Genomic DNA, 15130 nt, shown 5'->3' with positions numbered 1-15130 from the left:
TGATTTATTTTTATCTTGGTGTATGTGTTTGTGTCTGTGTATGTCACAAGTGTGTGGGTGCCCACAAAGGCCATTCAGATTCCCTAGCATTGCAACTACAGGAGGCTGTGAGCTTCCATATGGGTGCTAAGAATCAAGGCAGATCCTCTGGAACAGCAGCAAGTGCTCTTAAGTTCTGAGCCATCTCTCCAACCCCGTAGTCTTGATATCCAGTGTATTTTTCTGACATTTCATGCCTTGTTCTCTCTCTCCTTTTCTGTTGTGACTCCCAACACGTGTGCTACCTTTCTTGATATCTCCCAAATCACTGAAGCTGTCTTCAATTTTTTAAAACATATATGCTGAGATATATTTGACATTAAAAAAAAAAGACAAATAGACAAAACCTGGGCCTGGACAGATAGCTCAGTAATCAAAGTTCTTGCTGTGTCAGCAAAAGGAATGAGGCTCAGATCCCCAGAACTAGCATCAGCCAGATAAGCATGGAAGCCTATCTGTAATCCAAGAGCTCAGGAAGAGAAAGGATCTCCTAGCAAGCTGGCTGGTAAGACTAGCTGGATTAGTGAGCTCTGGGTTTGATTGAGAGACCCTGCCTCAGAGAAGGTCAAAGAACCTTGGAGGCAGATTCCTGACATATGCTTCAGATCTCCACACCCACATGCACACATGTATACCCAGACACATGTAAACACACACACACACACACACACACACACACACACACACACACACACACACACACACACATATATATATATGAAAAGAAGAAAACTTGTAATATTTAAGGTCATAACATGTAAGTTTGGACATATGTATATGTCTCTGATACCAACTACTATAATCGTGGTGTGAAATCTACCTTAGATTTCCAATAAAGACCCTTTTTTGTTTTTTCAGTGTCTGAAATTTCATTTGCTCTTTTTCAGATGGTATATAATCTCATTCCTCTACCTTCAGAACTACACATTCTTCCTTCTGTCACCACAAGCCTGCTTCCCAATGAGCTAATCAAATTGTCCATGGCAGATATGACATTTTATACCTGGAATTTCACTTCATACATTCTTATCACTTCCATTCCTATGCTTGATTCCTGTTCAGTTCTTTCATATGTTTTCTCTAATACTTGAAAAGGATTTGAATCCCTACTATAAAGTCCTTAACTATGATTCTAGTCAGTCTTCAGAGGTGTGTGGGTGGGGGGAGATACTAAAGGGATGTAAGTTTTGTTATCTTCTTGAGTGGTCTTTATTACAACAGGCACTGAAGTTACTAATTGGTAACTGAAGTTGAAGCCTTGTTTGTATGTCATGTAAGGATATGTTTATTAGGTTTTATTCTTAATAAATCACACATCTAAGCTACTGATTCCAGAAACAGTCTTTTCTCCAGAGGAGTAGCCCCTCCAGGGTTTTAATGGAAAGCTTGAAGTATTTACAAGACCCTCCAACTGGTAAGATTCAAAATTCCAAGCACCATCATCACATTCCTTGGTATGCAACTGAAATTCAAGCTCTCTGTTCACTCATCATTCCAGCAAGTTCTCCATGCTGAGTTCCCTGGAGTTTTCATGCACACACATTTCAAGGGGCAGTCAATCAATAATTTCCAGTAGGAAACTCCTCTGTCTATTGCCCCCATTTTGCCATGATATTCTGCTTGATGTCAGGAACTCCTGACAGTCCTGAGTATCTTCTCTGAGACTTGAGGACCACAGACAGTGCCTACCTGTTTAAGTTCTAACCATCCTGATGGCTTTGACAGCAACCAAAAACAAATGTGCACCTCATACACTGTTGTTCCTGACAGGACAGACTTGTAGGAAGTGTGAGCGAGGCTTTTCTGACTGGAAAGTTTATCTCTTGTGGGAAGCCAATGTCAGGTATGTATGTACATGTGTATGTATCTGCGCAGGAGACCAACTCCATGGCCTGTTACGTGAGTTAGATAAGTACTCTACCAGTAAACTGCACCATATCCTGCTGGTTCCAATCTTTTCCCCATCCATTTTGGTATCTGCTGAGGAATGAACTCCTTATCTTATTGAGGATACAGTTCATGTGATAAATCATTTTTCTCTTACTGCTTACAAAGTTCTTCCTGTTTTTAGTGTTGAGGTGTGTCTTTCTTTGACTTTATAATACGTGTACTTTATTAACATTCTTGGTTCTGCAGAATAATACTATTTATCAAAGTTGGGTAAATTTAACTAGAATTTCTTTAAATTCTTTTTCTGCTCCTTTCTCCTCTCCTTCTGGAACTATGAGCAGATCCATGTGGCTAGATTGATTGTGTCCTTCTAAATCTCTAAGTCTTTTTAACTTTTCTTCATTTTTCTTTCATTTGACATAGTGGATCATCTTTTTTTTTTTTTTTTTTTGAAGAAATGTTTTCATTTATTTTACATACCAACCACAGATCCCCCTCTCATCCCTCCTCCCACTCTCCCCCCAGTCTCCTCCCCCCATCCCCCCATCCCCTCCTCTGAAAGGGTAAGTTCTCCCATGGGGAGTCAGCAAAGCCTGGTACATTCAGTTGAGGGAGGACCAAGCCCCTCTTCCCTGCATCAAGGCTAAGCAAGGCATCCCACTATAGGTAATGGACTCCAAAAAACCAGCTTATTCACTAGGGATAGCTGATCCCACTGCCAGGGGCCCCTCAAACAGATCAAGCTACACAACTGTCTCCAAATGCAGAGGGCCTAGTCCAGTCCCATGCAGGCTCCACATTTGTCAGTCTAAGTGAGTTCCTGTGAGCTTGGTTCAGTTGTCTCTGTAGATTTTCCTGTCATGATCTTGAGCCCCCCCCCCTTTTCATATAATCCCTCCTCCCTCTCTTCAACTGGACTCCTAGAGCTTGGCCTGGTGCTTGGCTATGAATCTCTGCATCTGCTTCTATCAGTTACTGGATGAAGGCTCTATGATGACAGTTAGGGTAGTCACCAATCTGATTACCAGGGTAGGCCAGTTCAGGCACCCTCACCACTGTTGCTAGTAGTCTAACCTGGGGTCGTCCTTGTGGGTTCCTGGGAATTTCCCTAGCACCAGGTTTCTCCCTAACCCCATAACATCTCCCTCTATCCAGATACCTCTTTCATTGCTCTCCCACTCCGTCCCTCCCCCAGCTCAACTATCCCATTCCCTCATGTTCCTATTTCCCCATCTCCTCCCCTCTATTGCCCCACCACCAGTTTACTCCGGAGATCTCATCTATATTTCCTTCCCAGGGTGATCCCTGCATCCCTCTTAGAGTCCTCCTTGTTAGCTAGCTTCTCTGGTTGTAGTCTGGTTATCCTTTGCTTTATATCTAGTATCTACTTATGACATAGTAGATTACCTTAATTGACATATCTTAACATTTGAAGACTCCTCTGCCACCTCAAATCTATATGGTTTTGTTTTAAGCATTATCTTTTTATCTAAAATTGTTACTTGCCATTTTATTATTTCAATTTTTATGGATATCTTCCATCTTGTCAATCATGGTTACTATACAACTCTTTAATTCTTCACAACTCACCTCATTTAGTTCCTTGAATAAATTGAATTTTTTAAAAGTTTACATGTATGTACATGTGCCTGTGAGTTTATGTGTACCATGTGCTGTAGGTGCCTGAGGAAGCCAGAGGGTATTAGCTCCCCTACAACGGGAGTTAGAGGCGGCTGTGAGGTAAGAGCTGGGAACTGAACCCAAGTCCTTAGCATGCACTGTAAGTACTCTTAACTACCATTCCATCTCTCTGAGCACTTGGAAAATCATTTAAAATAGTTCACTTAGATCACTGCATAATAAGTCCAACACCTAGACTCCCTCCTGGACAGTTTCAACTAACTCCATCTTTAGAGCAGAGCACACTTTCATGTTTTTTTACATGCCGTTACCCATGGCTGAAAACTGTGGACATTTTAGATAGAAAATGTGGCAAAGGTGAAATTTAGATTTTTTTTCTACCCTCTGGAAAACAACCTCGACATCTCTCTTCTATGCGGGCACTGTACCAGAGTGGGTGACTTTTTAAAGGAAGGGACGACTCCTGCACTTGTCATAAACTCATGCATCTTATCACATGGGCACTCTCTGAGACTTTTGGAATGACCTAATAAGTAATTTTGAAGACAAAGGTTATCATCATAAAAAGAAGGATTTACTTAGGGAAGGAGACCATTGTGAAGTAGATGGTCTTAACACTGGTCAGCTAGGCCAATGCTACCTGGATCCACACAACCTCAAGAGAACAAATTAGAATTTCTCCACAGAGAACCAAACTAAAGACAAGAATACATTAAAATATGCCTCTAAGTCAGCTGACCTGAGCTCGTGGGAGCTCATCAACTCTGGACCGACAGCTAGGGAGCCTGCATGGGACCGACCTAGGCCCTCTGCATGGGTGTGACAGATTCTGTAGCTTGGTCTGTTTGTGGGGCCCCTAGCAGTGGAACTATGACCTGTCCCTGGCGATTGAACTGGTTTTTGGGAACCCATTCCCCATGCTGGATTGCTTCACCCAACCTTGATGCAGGGGGAGGAGCTTAGTCCTGCCTCAACTTTGATATGCCATGATTTGTTGACTCCTATAGGAGGCCTGCCCTTTCTGAGTGGAGATGGAGGAGGAGTGGATGGGGGAGAGGAGGTGTAGAGGGAAGGGGGGATGGGAAGAGAGTACGGAGGGGAAACTGGTTGGTATGTAAAATAAATAAAAAAATTAATAAAAATGTCTCTAACTTATACACTTCAAAGTTTAAAAAAAAGACAGGGAATGAAAAGCAATAACACAGGAAGCTTAACTCAGTTTGTCCATCTATTACTAAGAAAGCATTAGTAAATATAGAGAAGGATCTAAGTATAAACATGAACAACTACATGTAAGTATCTTTTCAAACAACCATACTTTCAAACAATATGGTTCATTAGTCTCCCATTATTTTCCCTAGAGCTTTATTTATACTTCTTAGTATTTTCCAGAGTTCACAGAAGTTATTGCTAGAACAGAATTCACTGAAATCATTACATGGGGGGAAGATGAAATGGCAAGTGGAACACAAGTCTAGTGGGTTAGGGTTCCAGAGACTCAGACTCAAATGCGGGCATTCCCATCTGCACTAATCTGAGCTACTTCAGAGAAATGCAACACCGACGTGAGCCGACAAGCAAATATTTATGAACACAGCCCTAAAATCAAGCTCTTAGAACAACCTTTCATCTCATTCTGGGCCATCTCATGACTCCATCTGTCATTAAACACCTAAGTCATTATGTTCTTTCTGCATAAATACAGGAAGAAGCAAGCTGAAAAATTAAGCACTATCTTCAAAAGATCTATTTCCCATTTGTACCAATTCCATTACTCGTTTAAATACTGCATTTCTCTCCCTGACAAATCTCTCTAAACCAATTTTAAATTCTTTTTGGGAACAAAGCTGAACATAAATATACAAATACTGCTCCATTCCCCACTGAAAATTACTTTGCACAGATCAGCTAACTTGGATTTTTAACAATCATCTTTGTATTATGCAAATTAATCTTTTGACATTTTCTTATAAATGCACTGATGGTGTTGATTTAGTTTCAATTCAAAAATCAGAGATTTCATTACCCTATAAAACATATCCAGAGTTCAAAGTATTTAATGGGGGTTAAACAAAATGCAAACATTTAATGCAACATTAAGCATGTGAAATAAAAACTTGATTGCCTAAAGAAAGCATGCTATGCTGTTACCCTGGTGACAGGTTAAAAAAGGGATTGTGAGATGAATAGCTGTATGATATGAAATTAAAATGTTTCACATCGAACAATCCAAAATGAATTGGGAAAGGTTAGAGTAGAGGAGAGAGAAATCAATTCTCCAATGGCAATAGTGAATGGGAAGGAGAATGAATGGGATTTGCCAGTGGGGTGCAACAGCCACTGAGTGTCCTGCAGCCTCATGATTACAATAACACTGATGAAGTGTGCAAGGCTTCTGGAGCCAGGGCAGGGAGACAGGGACGCTCCTACAATAGCAGGCTGCTCCGACACTCAGTCCCTACAGGACAACTGAAGAGAAAGGCTTGTAAAACGTGGTATTCAGCAAAAAAAAATTACAGATGTGTCATTTTACACACTTCCAATTTTGAGCTCACTTACATGCTTGAGCTCACTGCAACTTCTAACTCAGCCAAAGCACAGTCACAGTAAAAAGCTGGAAACATTGTAGTAGAAGCAGTAAGAGCCAACAGGAAATGTGTGTTTGCTCAGATAGATGTGTGTGCTTCCAAAGATGCTGCATGACCTTGTGTGTTTGGAAATAAGTATAAAGTCAGCCACCAATCCGCCAACGTCATTGTAAAACAATGTGACCTGCCCGAGAACATACATGAATCAAGTGTGATAAAGTTGTTTTATTCATAGCTGGTGTAAATGTGATACAATACGACATATCCTTTTAAATTCAGAAAACTAAATTAAACCTCCTATAATGCGAACTACACAGCAATATTGGCTTTTTCTTAGAAATGATTTCACAAAGCTACTTTTTCTGTGCTCCTTTCCCCAATTACTCGTCAATGGTTAAAACCCTATTTGAAACCTAAAACTCCCCCTCCAGATGGAAACTTAAGAACAAGTGAACAAATTACATCTGAGACCAGGAAAGGCCACTGGTTTTCAATAGCAAGAAAAACCTCAGATAATTACATCTGTCAGGTAGAAATCACTAGGACATTGATTCTCCATTTTATCAGGAAGCCAGATGAGGAAAGAATGTACAACACAGATGTCAACACAGCAATAACACAGAGAGGGAATTCACGAGAATGCAATTTCCCCTTTCAGGATTATGGTTGAAAGGGTTAAACTGGGGCAGGCTGTGTGGCTGTTCAGATGCCTGAGATGTCCCAAGAAGCCAGAGCACAGGGCGAGGTTACACACTGATCCACACAGGCTAGGCCAGCCCTAACATCAAGGAATGCCTTACTTCCACGTTGTGGGCCCAACTGTTTTCATCAGTATTATCACTGGCCATCATAAAATTCTGGTTTCTGAGACTTTAATATCTGAACCAGTACTGGAGAGAAATTATGGGCATAAAGTAAAATCTGTGACCTTATTCAATTCAAGCAGGCTCTGAGCTGAAGAAGCCTTGGGCAGCCACCCCATCCAACGCTGTCACTATTCAGACAGGAAAAGGAAGGCAAAGGCTGAAACAGTTTGGCAAAACTGTTTGTACCATCTTACCATGTAGCTGAGACCAAACTCCTGGCACCTTACTAGGTGCTGGTCTCACTGGCTGCACCATGTCAACCGTTCACAGTTCAGGGCTGGGTGAGGGAGCCAAAACAACCAAAGCAACCCATAATTTCTATCCTGAAAAATCTGACAAGGGATATGCCATAAATCAAAGGCCTTTGGTGTATGCATTTTCAATGAGTAGGAGATGTACAACACAATGGGGGTATATCATCACACTCTGTAAGGTGTCATCATGCAAATTACCTCTCTGGGTTTATTATTTCTATTTCAATCATATGCTAATTTTTAAAGTGTTAATTCACAGTTTTTAAAAACTGAAGTACAATTTTGAAGTATAATTAATGGCAAAATGTTAACAATGTAATATTTTAAAAAAAAAGTCATCTTTTTAAGTAGAATGTTCCCTTTTCTATAAAGTCAAAGTAAAGCACAAGACTTTACACATCTGTATCCTCTGCCTCCACCTCCCAACTGCTGGGACTGCAGGCCTGCACCGGTCCACAGGCTCATCATGCCCGGCTCTCTGGCCTCTCCTACTGCTCCTTCTCAACTTCTTCCTCTGCTGTGTTCTCCCCATCGTGAAGAGTTACTGGTGCTGGAGAGTCCCAGGGCTCAGACTTGGGCTGCAGCTATCTCTCACTGGCCTCCTGGCCTCCATTTTTGCCCAATTACGATTGTTTCTGACTCTGCAGCCAGGAAATCTTGCTGGTGCCTGCACCACAGCAAGCTGCTTGCTGGAACCCTGCACTGCTCCCCATTCCCCCGGGCACCACCCTCATGTAACCCTCATTTAAGTGCCACTGTCCTTCCCTGTCCCACTCGGAAGGAGGGGAAGGAAAACAGAAGATAACATGTGTCTTAGTTAGGGTTTCTAGTGTTACAATGAAATACCATGATCAAAAAGCCAGTTGGGGAGGAAAGGCTTTCTTTGGCTTACACTTTTGTGGTGATCTTGTGTTCCCCAATATATCGTGCACCCTAATAACCTTATCTGGGGTCAGAGAACAGAACAGCCACTAGACAGACATAGAAATTGTGGCACTCACACCTTTAATCCTAGCATTCCAGGGGCAGAGATCCATCCGGATCTTTGTGAGTTCAAAGCCACATTGGAAACAATTAGGCGTGGTAACAAGAGCCTTTAATCCCAGGAAGTAATGGCAGAAAGCAGAAAGGTATTTAAGGCATGAGGAACATTAACTAGGCTGGTTAAGCTTTTAGGCTTTCAAGAAGCAGTTCAGCTGAGATCCATTTGGATGAGGACTCAGAGGCTTCCAGTCTGAGGAAACAAGATCAGCTGAGGAATTGGCAAAGTGAGGTAGCTGCAGCTTGTTCTACTTCTCTGATCTTTCAGCATTTAACCCATTACCTGGCTTCAGGTTTGTTTTTATTAATAAGACCTTTTAGAGATTCCTGCTACATACTTCCACATCAGTTCATCATCGAATAAAGTGAGGACAGGAACTCAAACAGGGCAGGAAACTGGAGGCAGGAGCTGGTGCAGAGGGCATGGAGGAGTGCTGCTTACTGACTTGCTCCCCATAACTTGCTCACCCTGCTTTCTTACAGAACCCAAGACCACCAGCCCAGGGATGGCACCACCCAAAATGGGTTGAGTCTGCCCCCATTGATAGCTAATTAAGAAAATGCCCTACAGCAAGAACTTATGGAGGCATTTTAATTAGGGTTCCTTCCTTTCAGATGACTCTAGCTTGTGTCAAGTTGACATAAAACTATCCAGAACAACATGGAGGGAAGGAGGGAGGGAGGGTGGAAGGAGGAAGGAATGAAGAAGGAGGGAGGGAGAGAAGGAGGGAGGAAGGGAGGGAAGGAGGAAGGAGGGAGGGAGGAAGCATTGTTTTAGTTGATTATTCAGTACATGTTCCACACACACCACAAAAAAATTAGTTAAAAAAAATCATCAAACTGATGTGGAGGCTCATATCTATTATAATCCCAGAAACAGGAGGACTGCTGTGAGTTCAAAATCAGCCTGGACTACATAGCCGGTACCAGACCTGCCAGGACTCTACAGCAAGACTGTGGCTCAAAATAAAACAAAAAGATATGGGAAAGGGGCTTCTCATATCCAATACTCTTGGCAAGAACTGGTTTAGGTGCTGACACACGGTTGTATTCTGAGGAATCAGAAGTCAGTACATGGGTAACTTCTGGGAAAACTGCCCAGTTCTCCCCAGCTTCTTACAGATGGCACAGTCCTTTAAACCTGACCTCACAGACCTGGCTCCTGGAGCTTCTTCTTCCACCTTATGATACATAAGCACAGGACAGGACCACCATGGAGAATGGCCTCAGCTAACCCACACTCTGTGCTGTCCTTTCCGAGCCCCCTGTTCTTGCTCAGTGGCATGTTCAGGGCATCTGTCTGGATCAGGACTTCTGTTACCTGTACATAGAAGCTTCTAGGTGATTGGAGATGTCAATGAAAAGTGCTCACTCTGTCAGACATTTCCTCAATTAAGGTTCCCTCTTCCTAAGTGATTCTAGTCTATGTCAAGTTGAGGAACTACTAGGCAGCAAAAGGGCAAAGGAGGAAAAGCAGGGGAACAAAATAAGGCCAGTGAAATTTAGTTAACTTCTATCTATCTGCAATAACAGTACTTTTATAAGCCTAGAGTCAGCATTTACTCTCAAAGACCTTGAGATAAATGCAATGTGTGAAAACAGGTAACACTGCCCTTGCCCCTTACAGCATGGCTTAGGCCAGAGGACTACCTCTAAAGGGGAACAGGGCTCTCTCTTCACCTGCCTCTTCCTCACTCTTAAGAACACCAAGCATGCTTTCTGCTCTGTAAGTTACATGGCTTAGCAGAAAACCCAGGTGACAGCTTCAGAGCTACAAACCTTACGAAGATGAATTACAGAGAAACGCTGCCGCCAGAGGGAAGGAGATGGGACATCTCTCTGAAGGCAGGTGGCCTCCTCACCAGCATCTGAGAAGCCTGAGGGGCAGAGCTGGGCCTGCCCAGGGCAAGGTAAGTTCCACTGACTGCTCCACAAGCTGGATTTAGAGCTGAGGAGAGCAGGTATTCCGAGCATATATAAACATTACCAAAAGGGACTAAGGGATTCTCATTGTTATTTTTCCTTCTAACACTTATTAGTTAGTACAACAAATTACTATACCAAACCACCATGCCAGTAAAATTCATGTCAGATCCACCTAAGAGAAAGCATTGCTTCAACAGAATTTTAATATTCACCTCTGCTAATTAAGCATTTTTATTTTTAACTTTATTTTGGATCTAGGGACAGTGCTCCAGGCCTCAGCTCTGAGTAACTGACACCCCCAAGCCCCAGAGTGTTAAGAACTACAAAGGAGCATAAGTACACAGTAAATCAGTATGTGTGTAAGAGTTGTGTTCTGCACTTACAGGCATCCCAAGAAGCGTACTATTGTCTCTGACATTAACTTGCCTTTTTTTCCCCAGAAATGCCCTCTACCACTTTACTATCTAAATACTATGGTACATAGTAATGTCTTTTTCCAAGTCATAAATGATGAAAGAGTAAAAACCACAGAGAAATTGGAAAAATAAGATCAGCAGCCAAAACAAGCAAGCCAGAGGAAGGGCTGTGAGCTACTGGTTTGGAAGCGAAAACACTGCATGGTGGAGCCACACCTGGAGGGTGACATGCCACTCCATTCCCAAGCCAATCATAAAAACAGCCTCAGAAGCCAGGCTGTGAAGGTTCAAATAGCAGACCTAAGCTTGGCGGAGGCATCAGGCCCCTCCATAGCAAACCTTAACTGTAGAGAGCCTCTGTTGTTAATGGTGGTCATAGTTTAAGAGCATTTTGGCCTAAGTAAGTGGTAAGTTCCACAGAAAATCAACTCACTAAAAAGGAACAGTTACTTGTGCCATTGAAAATATACGTATGCACGATTATCTGCATAACAACTCTAATCTATGTATTTCACTTATGTGATTCTTCCCCCTTATAAAAAGACAATGAGTTCAACAATATGACATGAAAAGTTATAAAAGTAGCAATGATGAAATTTACAATTTGGGGTAGAAATTCTGCAGAAATCAAACACAAAGGAAGATAGTCACTGAAGGCAGCAACAAACTGAGGTGAGGCAACCGAACTTTCTGACAGAGACACTTGGCACATATGTCTCCAGGGGCGTAAGCCACACAGGAGCAGCATTTCACTGAAGTACACAAGTAAAACTTGTCTATTTGTGCCTGGAAATTTCCCTTAAAACATTAACAACTGGGGCAGGTGGGTAATGCATAGAGAGGAAATGGGGGGGTACTTTTTTATGACTGTGGAAGCTGAGTAATGATTAGATGGGGCTCTGCCTACTATCATAAGTTGCAGATGTTTAAATACCTCTAAAACTTAACTTTTCCAAAGAATCGTTAGTAAATAATCACAATATAATACTGTAGTTTTTTAATCAAAAAAGATTAAGAGCTGAAAATATAGCTCTGGCCCTGGACTTAAAGCTTGAACTGCAAAAAAAAACAAAGCACAAGGAGCTGCCTGTCAACTGTGTTACTAGGATGACTCTAATTATGCAAAATGCACCCCCCCCCAATAAAAAAAAAAAAAAACAACACTGCAATGTTTTCTGTGACTGCTAACAAAGTCTGGGGTTAACCCAATTTTCACTTTTTCATACTTTCAGTCCTCTTCAGAGTCTGACACAGAATAAACGAGCATATTTATTTCCTTTAAATAAAAGCCAACACAACTCCTAAAAGCCACATCATTTCACGTTTAACTACTTAGGACTTCTGAGGTAACAGTAATCCAAATAATAGGAGAATGAGGGCAGAAATATCACAGTCATTTAAAAAGTAACCACAGACAACATGAGGTTAAGACACTCTCCTGAGCACACCCCCTGCTGGAGCAGCACAGGCCCACAGGACCCAGCGGAGCAGGGCTGCCGAGATGAAAAGGGCCATTGTGTTCACAAAGCACACAGCAACCCATGAGGCTGCTGAGCACGTGAAATACGGCCAGTGTGATGGAGGAAGTGGGTTTTCAGTTTAACCTTACCAGCACATGTGGCTCCTAACTTCCACACTAGACTGCAGGGCAACCGAGGAGAGCAGTTATCCTATTCATGGCTCTGCGGACCACGCTCCCTCTCCTGCCAACCATCTGGAGTTTACTGAACCACTGCCACACCCCCTCTCCAAATAGCTACTGAATCATTACTTCTAAAAAGATTGTACACTGAGCTTCTAGCACTTTCTCTGAAGAAGTAGCATAAATGAACCCCATTAAGTACTAAGATGCAACTGCACACAACTTTGATACTTGTCTGTTTTCTCAGAGGTGCCCTGATCAGCTGAACAGAGCTGTTTGGTCACCGTCTATCACCACCCCACTCTCTCATTGTTCCTCTTGCAAAAAAGCAAAAAGAAAGTATAATAGTGCAGTTCTAGCAACACCACAGCTTTCCTTATAAGGGTTACTCTAGCAAGCACAGCTTTATGATCAATGACCCCATCGCTGAAAAACAGCATTGCCCATGAGATTTTTGTGCTTATGCTAGCAGAAGGTGTGTGTCCCCTTTCACCTGGGTCACCAGAAAGTTAAAAGTTATCCTTGGGTTACAGATAACCATCTCATGGTGTTAACCCCACCCTTCAGCTTCCAATTTCTGACATGTATGTATTAACCACTGAGATTGGTTCCCAATGCTGTATAGTGAACATTTTTCAAGACCAGCAAATTAATAAAATAGAAAAAACCAATGCAAACTAAGCTGAACAAAATTCCCAGAACAAAAATATCAGAGTGGCTTCTTACCTCTACTGATGTCTAAATTAGACAGCTAAGATACTCTTTTCCAAGTTAAAAAGGAAGGAAGGAAGGAAGGAAGGAAGGAAGGAAGGAAGGAAGGAAGGAAGGAAGGAAGGAAGGAAGGAAGGAAGGAAGGAAGGAAGGAAGGGGGAAAAGAGGGAAAAGGGGGGAAAAGGGGGAAAGAGAGGGAAAGGAGGGGAAAAGAGGAAGGAAAGGAAAGGAGACTAATGTATTCACAGCACCACATTGTGTTCACTGTGAGCTTACTGTGCTTCCCCAAAGACCCTGAGAAGATCAAGAGCCAAGACCTTTTGTTGTGCTTTTGTTGGCATGTTTCTATGCAGAAAAGACAATCATGAGTATTTTCTGCCCATTCACTTCATACCTTGAATGCTCTTGAAAGCGCTGTGCTCGTAACTGGGATGCCACAAACAACGACGATGCTATGGCCAGTAACTGGTTTCTCTCACTCTGTGCTAACGTGTGTCCTGTAGGAAATCAATGCATCAGTCACATCTGTAATGTCAGCATCTGCACTTCCTCTTACAGTCATTAGTCAATCAGACAAGAACTCCACCAGGCATCTATTATGGAGTCAGCATTACACAAGAAGCAGGTGAAAGGGTGTAAGAAAGCTCCATAACAAAGAACCCTGAGCTTTGCTCACTCAAAGCTCACTGCCCAACACAGGGAAAGAGACTTTGTTTTGTTTTCAAAGTTTATTAATTTTCCAACTAGAATTCTCTGGTCAGAGATTTACAAATACCAGAACAATGACATTATTGAAAGCAAGTTTCTAGTTATCATTTAACACTTATTTTTACACAAACCATGATTTAATTTTCAGTGAAAGCTTTTTGTCTAAGCAACTATATTTCAAACTTCTTCATTTATACTGGAGAACAAGAAATTACTGACTTTTCTAAAGCTCTGACTGCATAAAACACCTTTTATTCTTAAAGTTATGAGTAGACAATTCCAAAATTCATAGTCTGGTTACTCTGCAATGTGAACAATAAAGTGTTAAGGGCATATGTACTGAAGGTGGCCAAAATCTCTCTGGAGCAACTAGCAGAAAGGTTGACTGATACATGGTTGATCCCTCCCCTGTACCTTACCACCAGCCCTGTTTATCTGAACTCTGAAGTACATGAAAGTGTTATGTTTATTGAATCTTTTAGAGAAAGAAACTTAACTGTTTAGATAAAAATACCATTGAAATAATGAAACCACGGCATCTGAGCTGGCGCAGGGTTCAGAGCATCCATGGTTCTCGAGAGTCTGTTTCCCAGCACCCAAGTCCAACAGCTCAAAACTCTTACTTTTATTATTTTAAATTATATGTAGGAGTGCGTCTGCATATGTGGGTATGTGCACATGAATGCAGGTGCCCATGTGCAGGTGCCCATGGAGGCCAGAGGCAGTGGGTTCCCTGAAGCTGGAGGTATAAACAGTTATAAGCCACTGAAATGGGTGGTAAGAACTGAACTTGGATCCTCCGGAAGAAGAGCAAGTACTCTTAACTGCTGAACATCTCTCCAGCCCCAGGAAAGAGATTTAAATAGTTACACAGAACCAAACAATAAATGGGAAAGCCAGACACAGAGAGCTCTCTAGGAACCACACCAGCTCCTCACACTTGCTTCTTGTCCTCACTCCCATCCATAAGTTTATTTCTAAGGAGAGTGAGGATAAAAGGCCAAAGTTCCAACCTCTGTAGAAGCAGACTGATGCTAGTCAGGGACATGGACAAGGCCATGTTTTTCTAGCATGAAGGATTCAAAGAAAATAAAGGCATGCTTCTCCTGCCTTTATGTATGTAGTGAGAACTTGAATGCAGATCAACCAACTGATTAGTCAATCAATAAATCAACAAATTTCTCGCCCTCACAATTTATCTCCACACCAAAATTCAGTTGGCCCCAGGGGCAGTGGTCTGGCCCCTGGCCGGCCTCACGTGCCTGACTGCCTTGCAGCAGGTAACTGCTGCACTGGTAGAATTGTTCAGGAGTCAATGGGTATCAAAGCAGGAGTCAGACACTGTAGGGTCTGTAGTTAGCACACCACTTGAGAGCTGAAGCAACCACAGTCCACTGCTAGTCATGTG

At 42.2% G+C, this 15130-nt stretch overlaps 1 protein-coding gene across 2 annotated transcripts in view; it reads right to left on the bottom strand.

Annotated features, from left to right (window-relative positions):
• Positions 1-15130, bottom strand: part of Pcca (propionyl-CoA carboxylase subunit alpha) — a 370367-nt gene that overhangs the window by 163689 nt on the left and 191548 nt on the right. For both annotated transcript variants that reach the window (XM_042285330.2, XM_006978778.4), the window contains exon 18: positions 13409-13511. In XM_042285330.2, the coding sequence (XP_042141264.1) occupies positions 13409-13511 (103 nt within the window). The remainder of the gene's footprint in view (positions 1-13408; positions 13512-15130) is intronic.

This window comes from Peromyscus maniculatus, chromosome 9 (assembly GCF_049852395.1).
Source record: "Peromyscus maniculatus bairdii isolate BWxNUB_F1_BW_parent chromosome 9, HU_Pman_BW_mat_3.1, whole genome shotgun sequence".
NCBI lineage: Eukaryota > Metazoa > Chordata > Mammalia > Rodentia > Cricetidae > Peromyscus > Peromyscus maniculatus.
The sequence above is the reverse complement of the archived record's forward strand: the minus strand, read 5'-3'. Positions and strand labels throughout refer to the sequence as shown.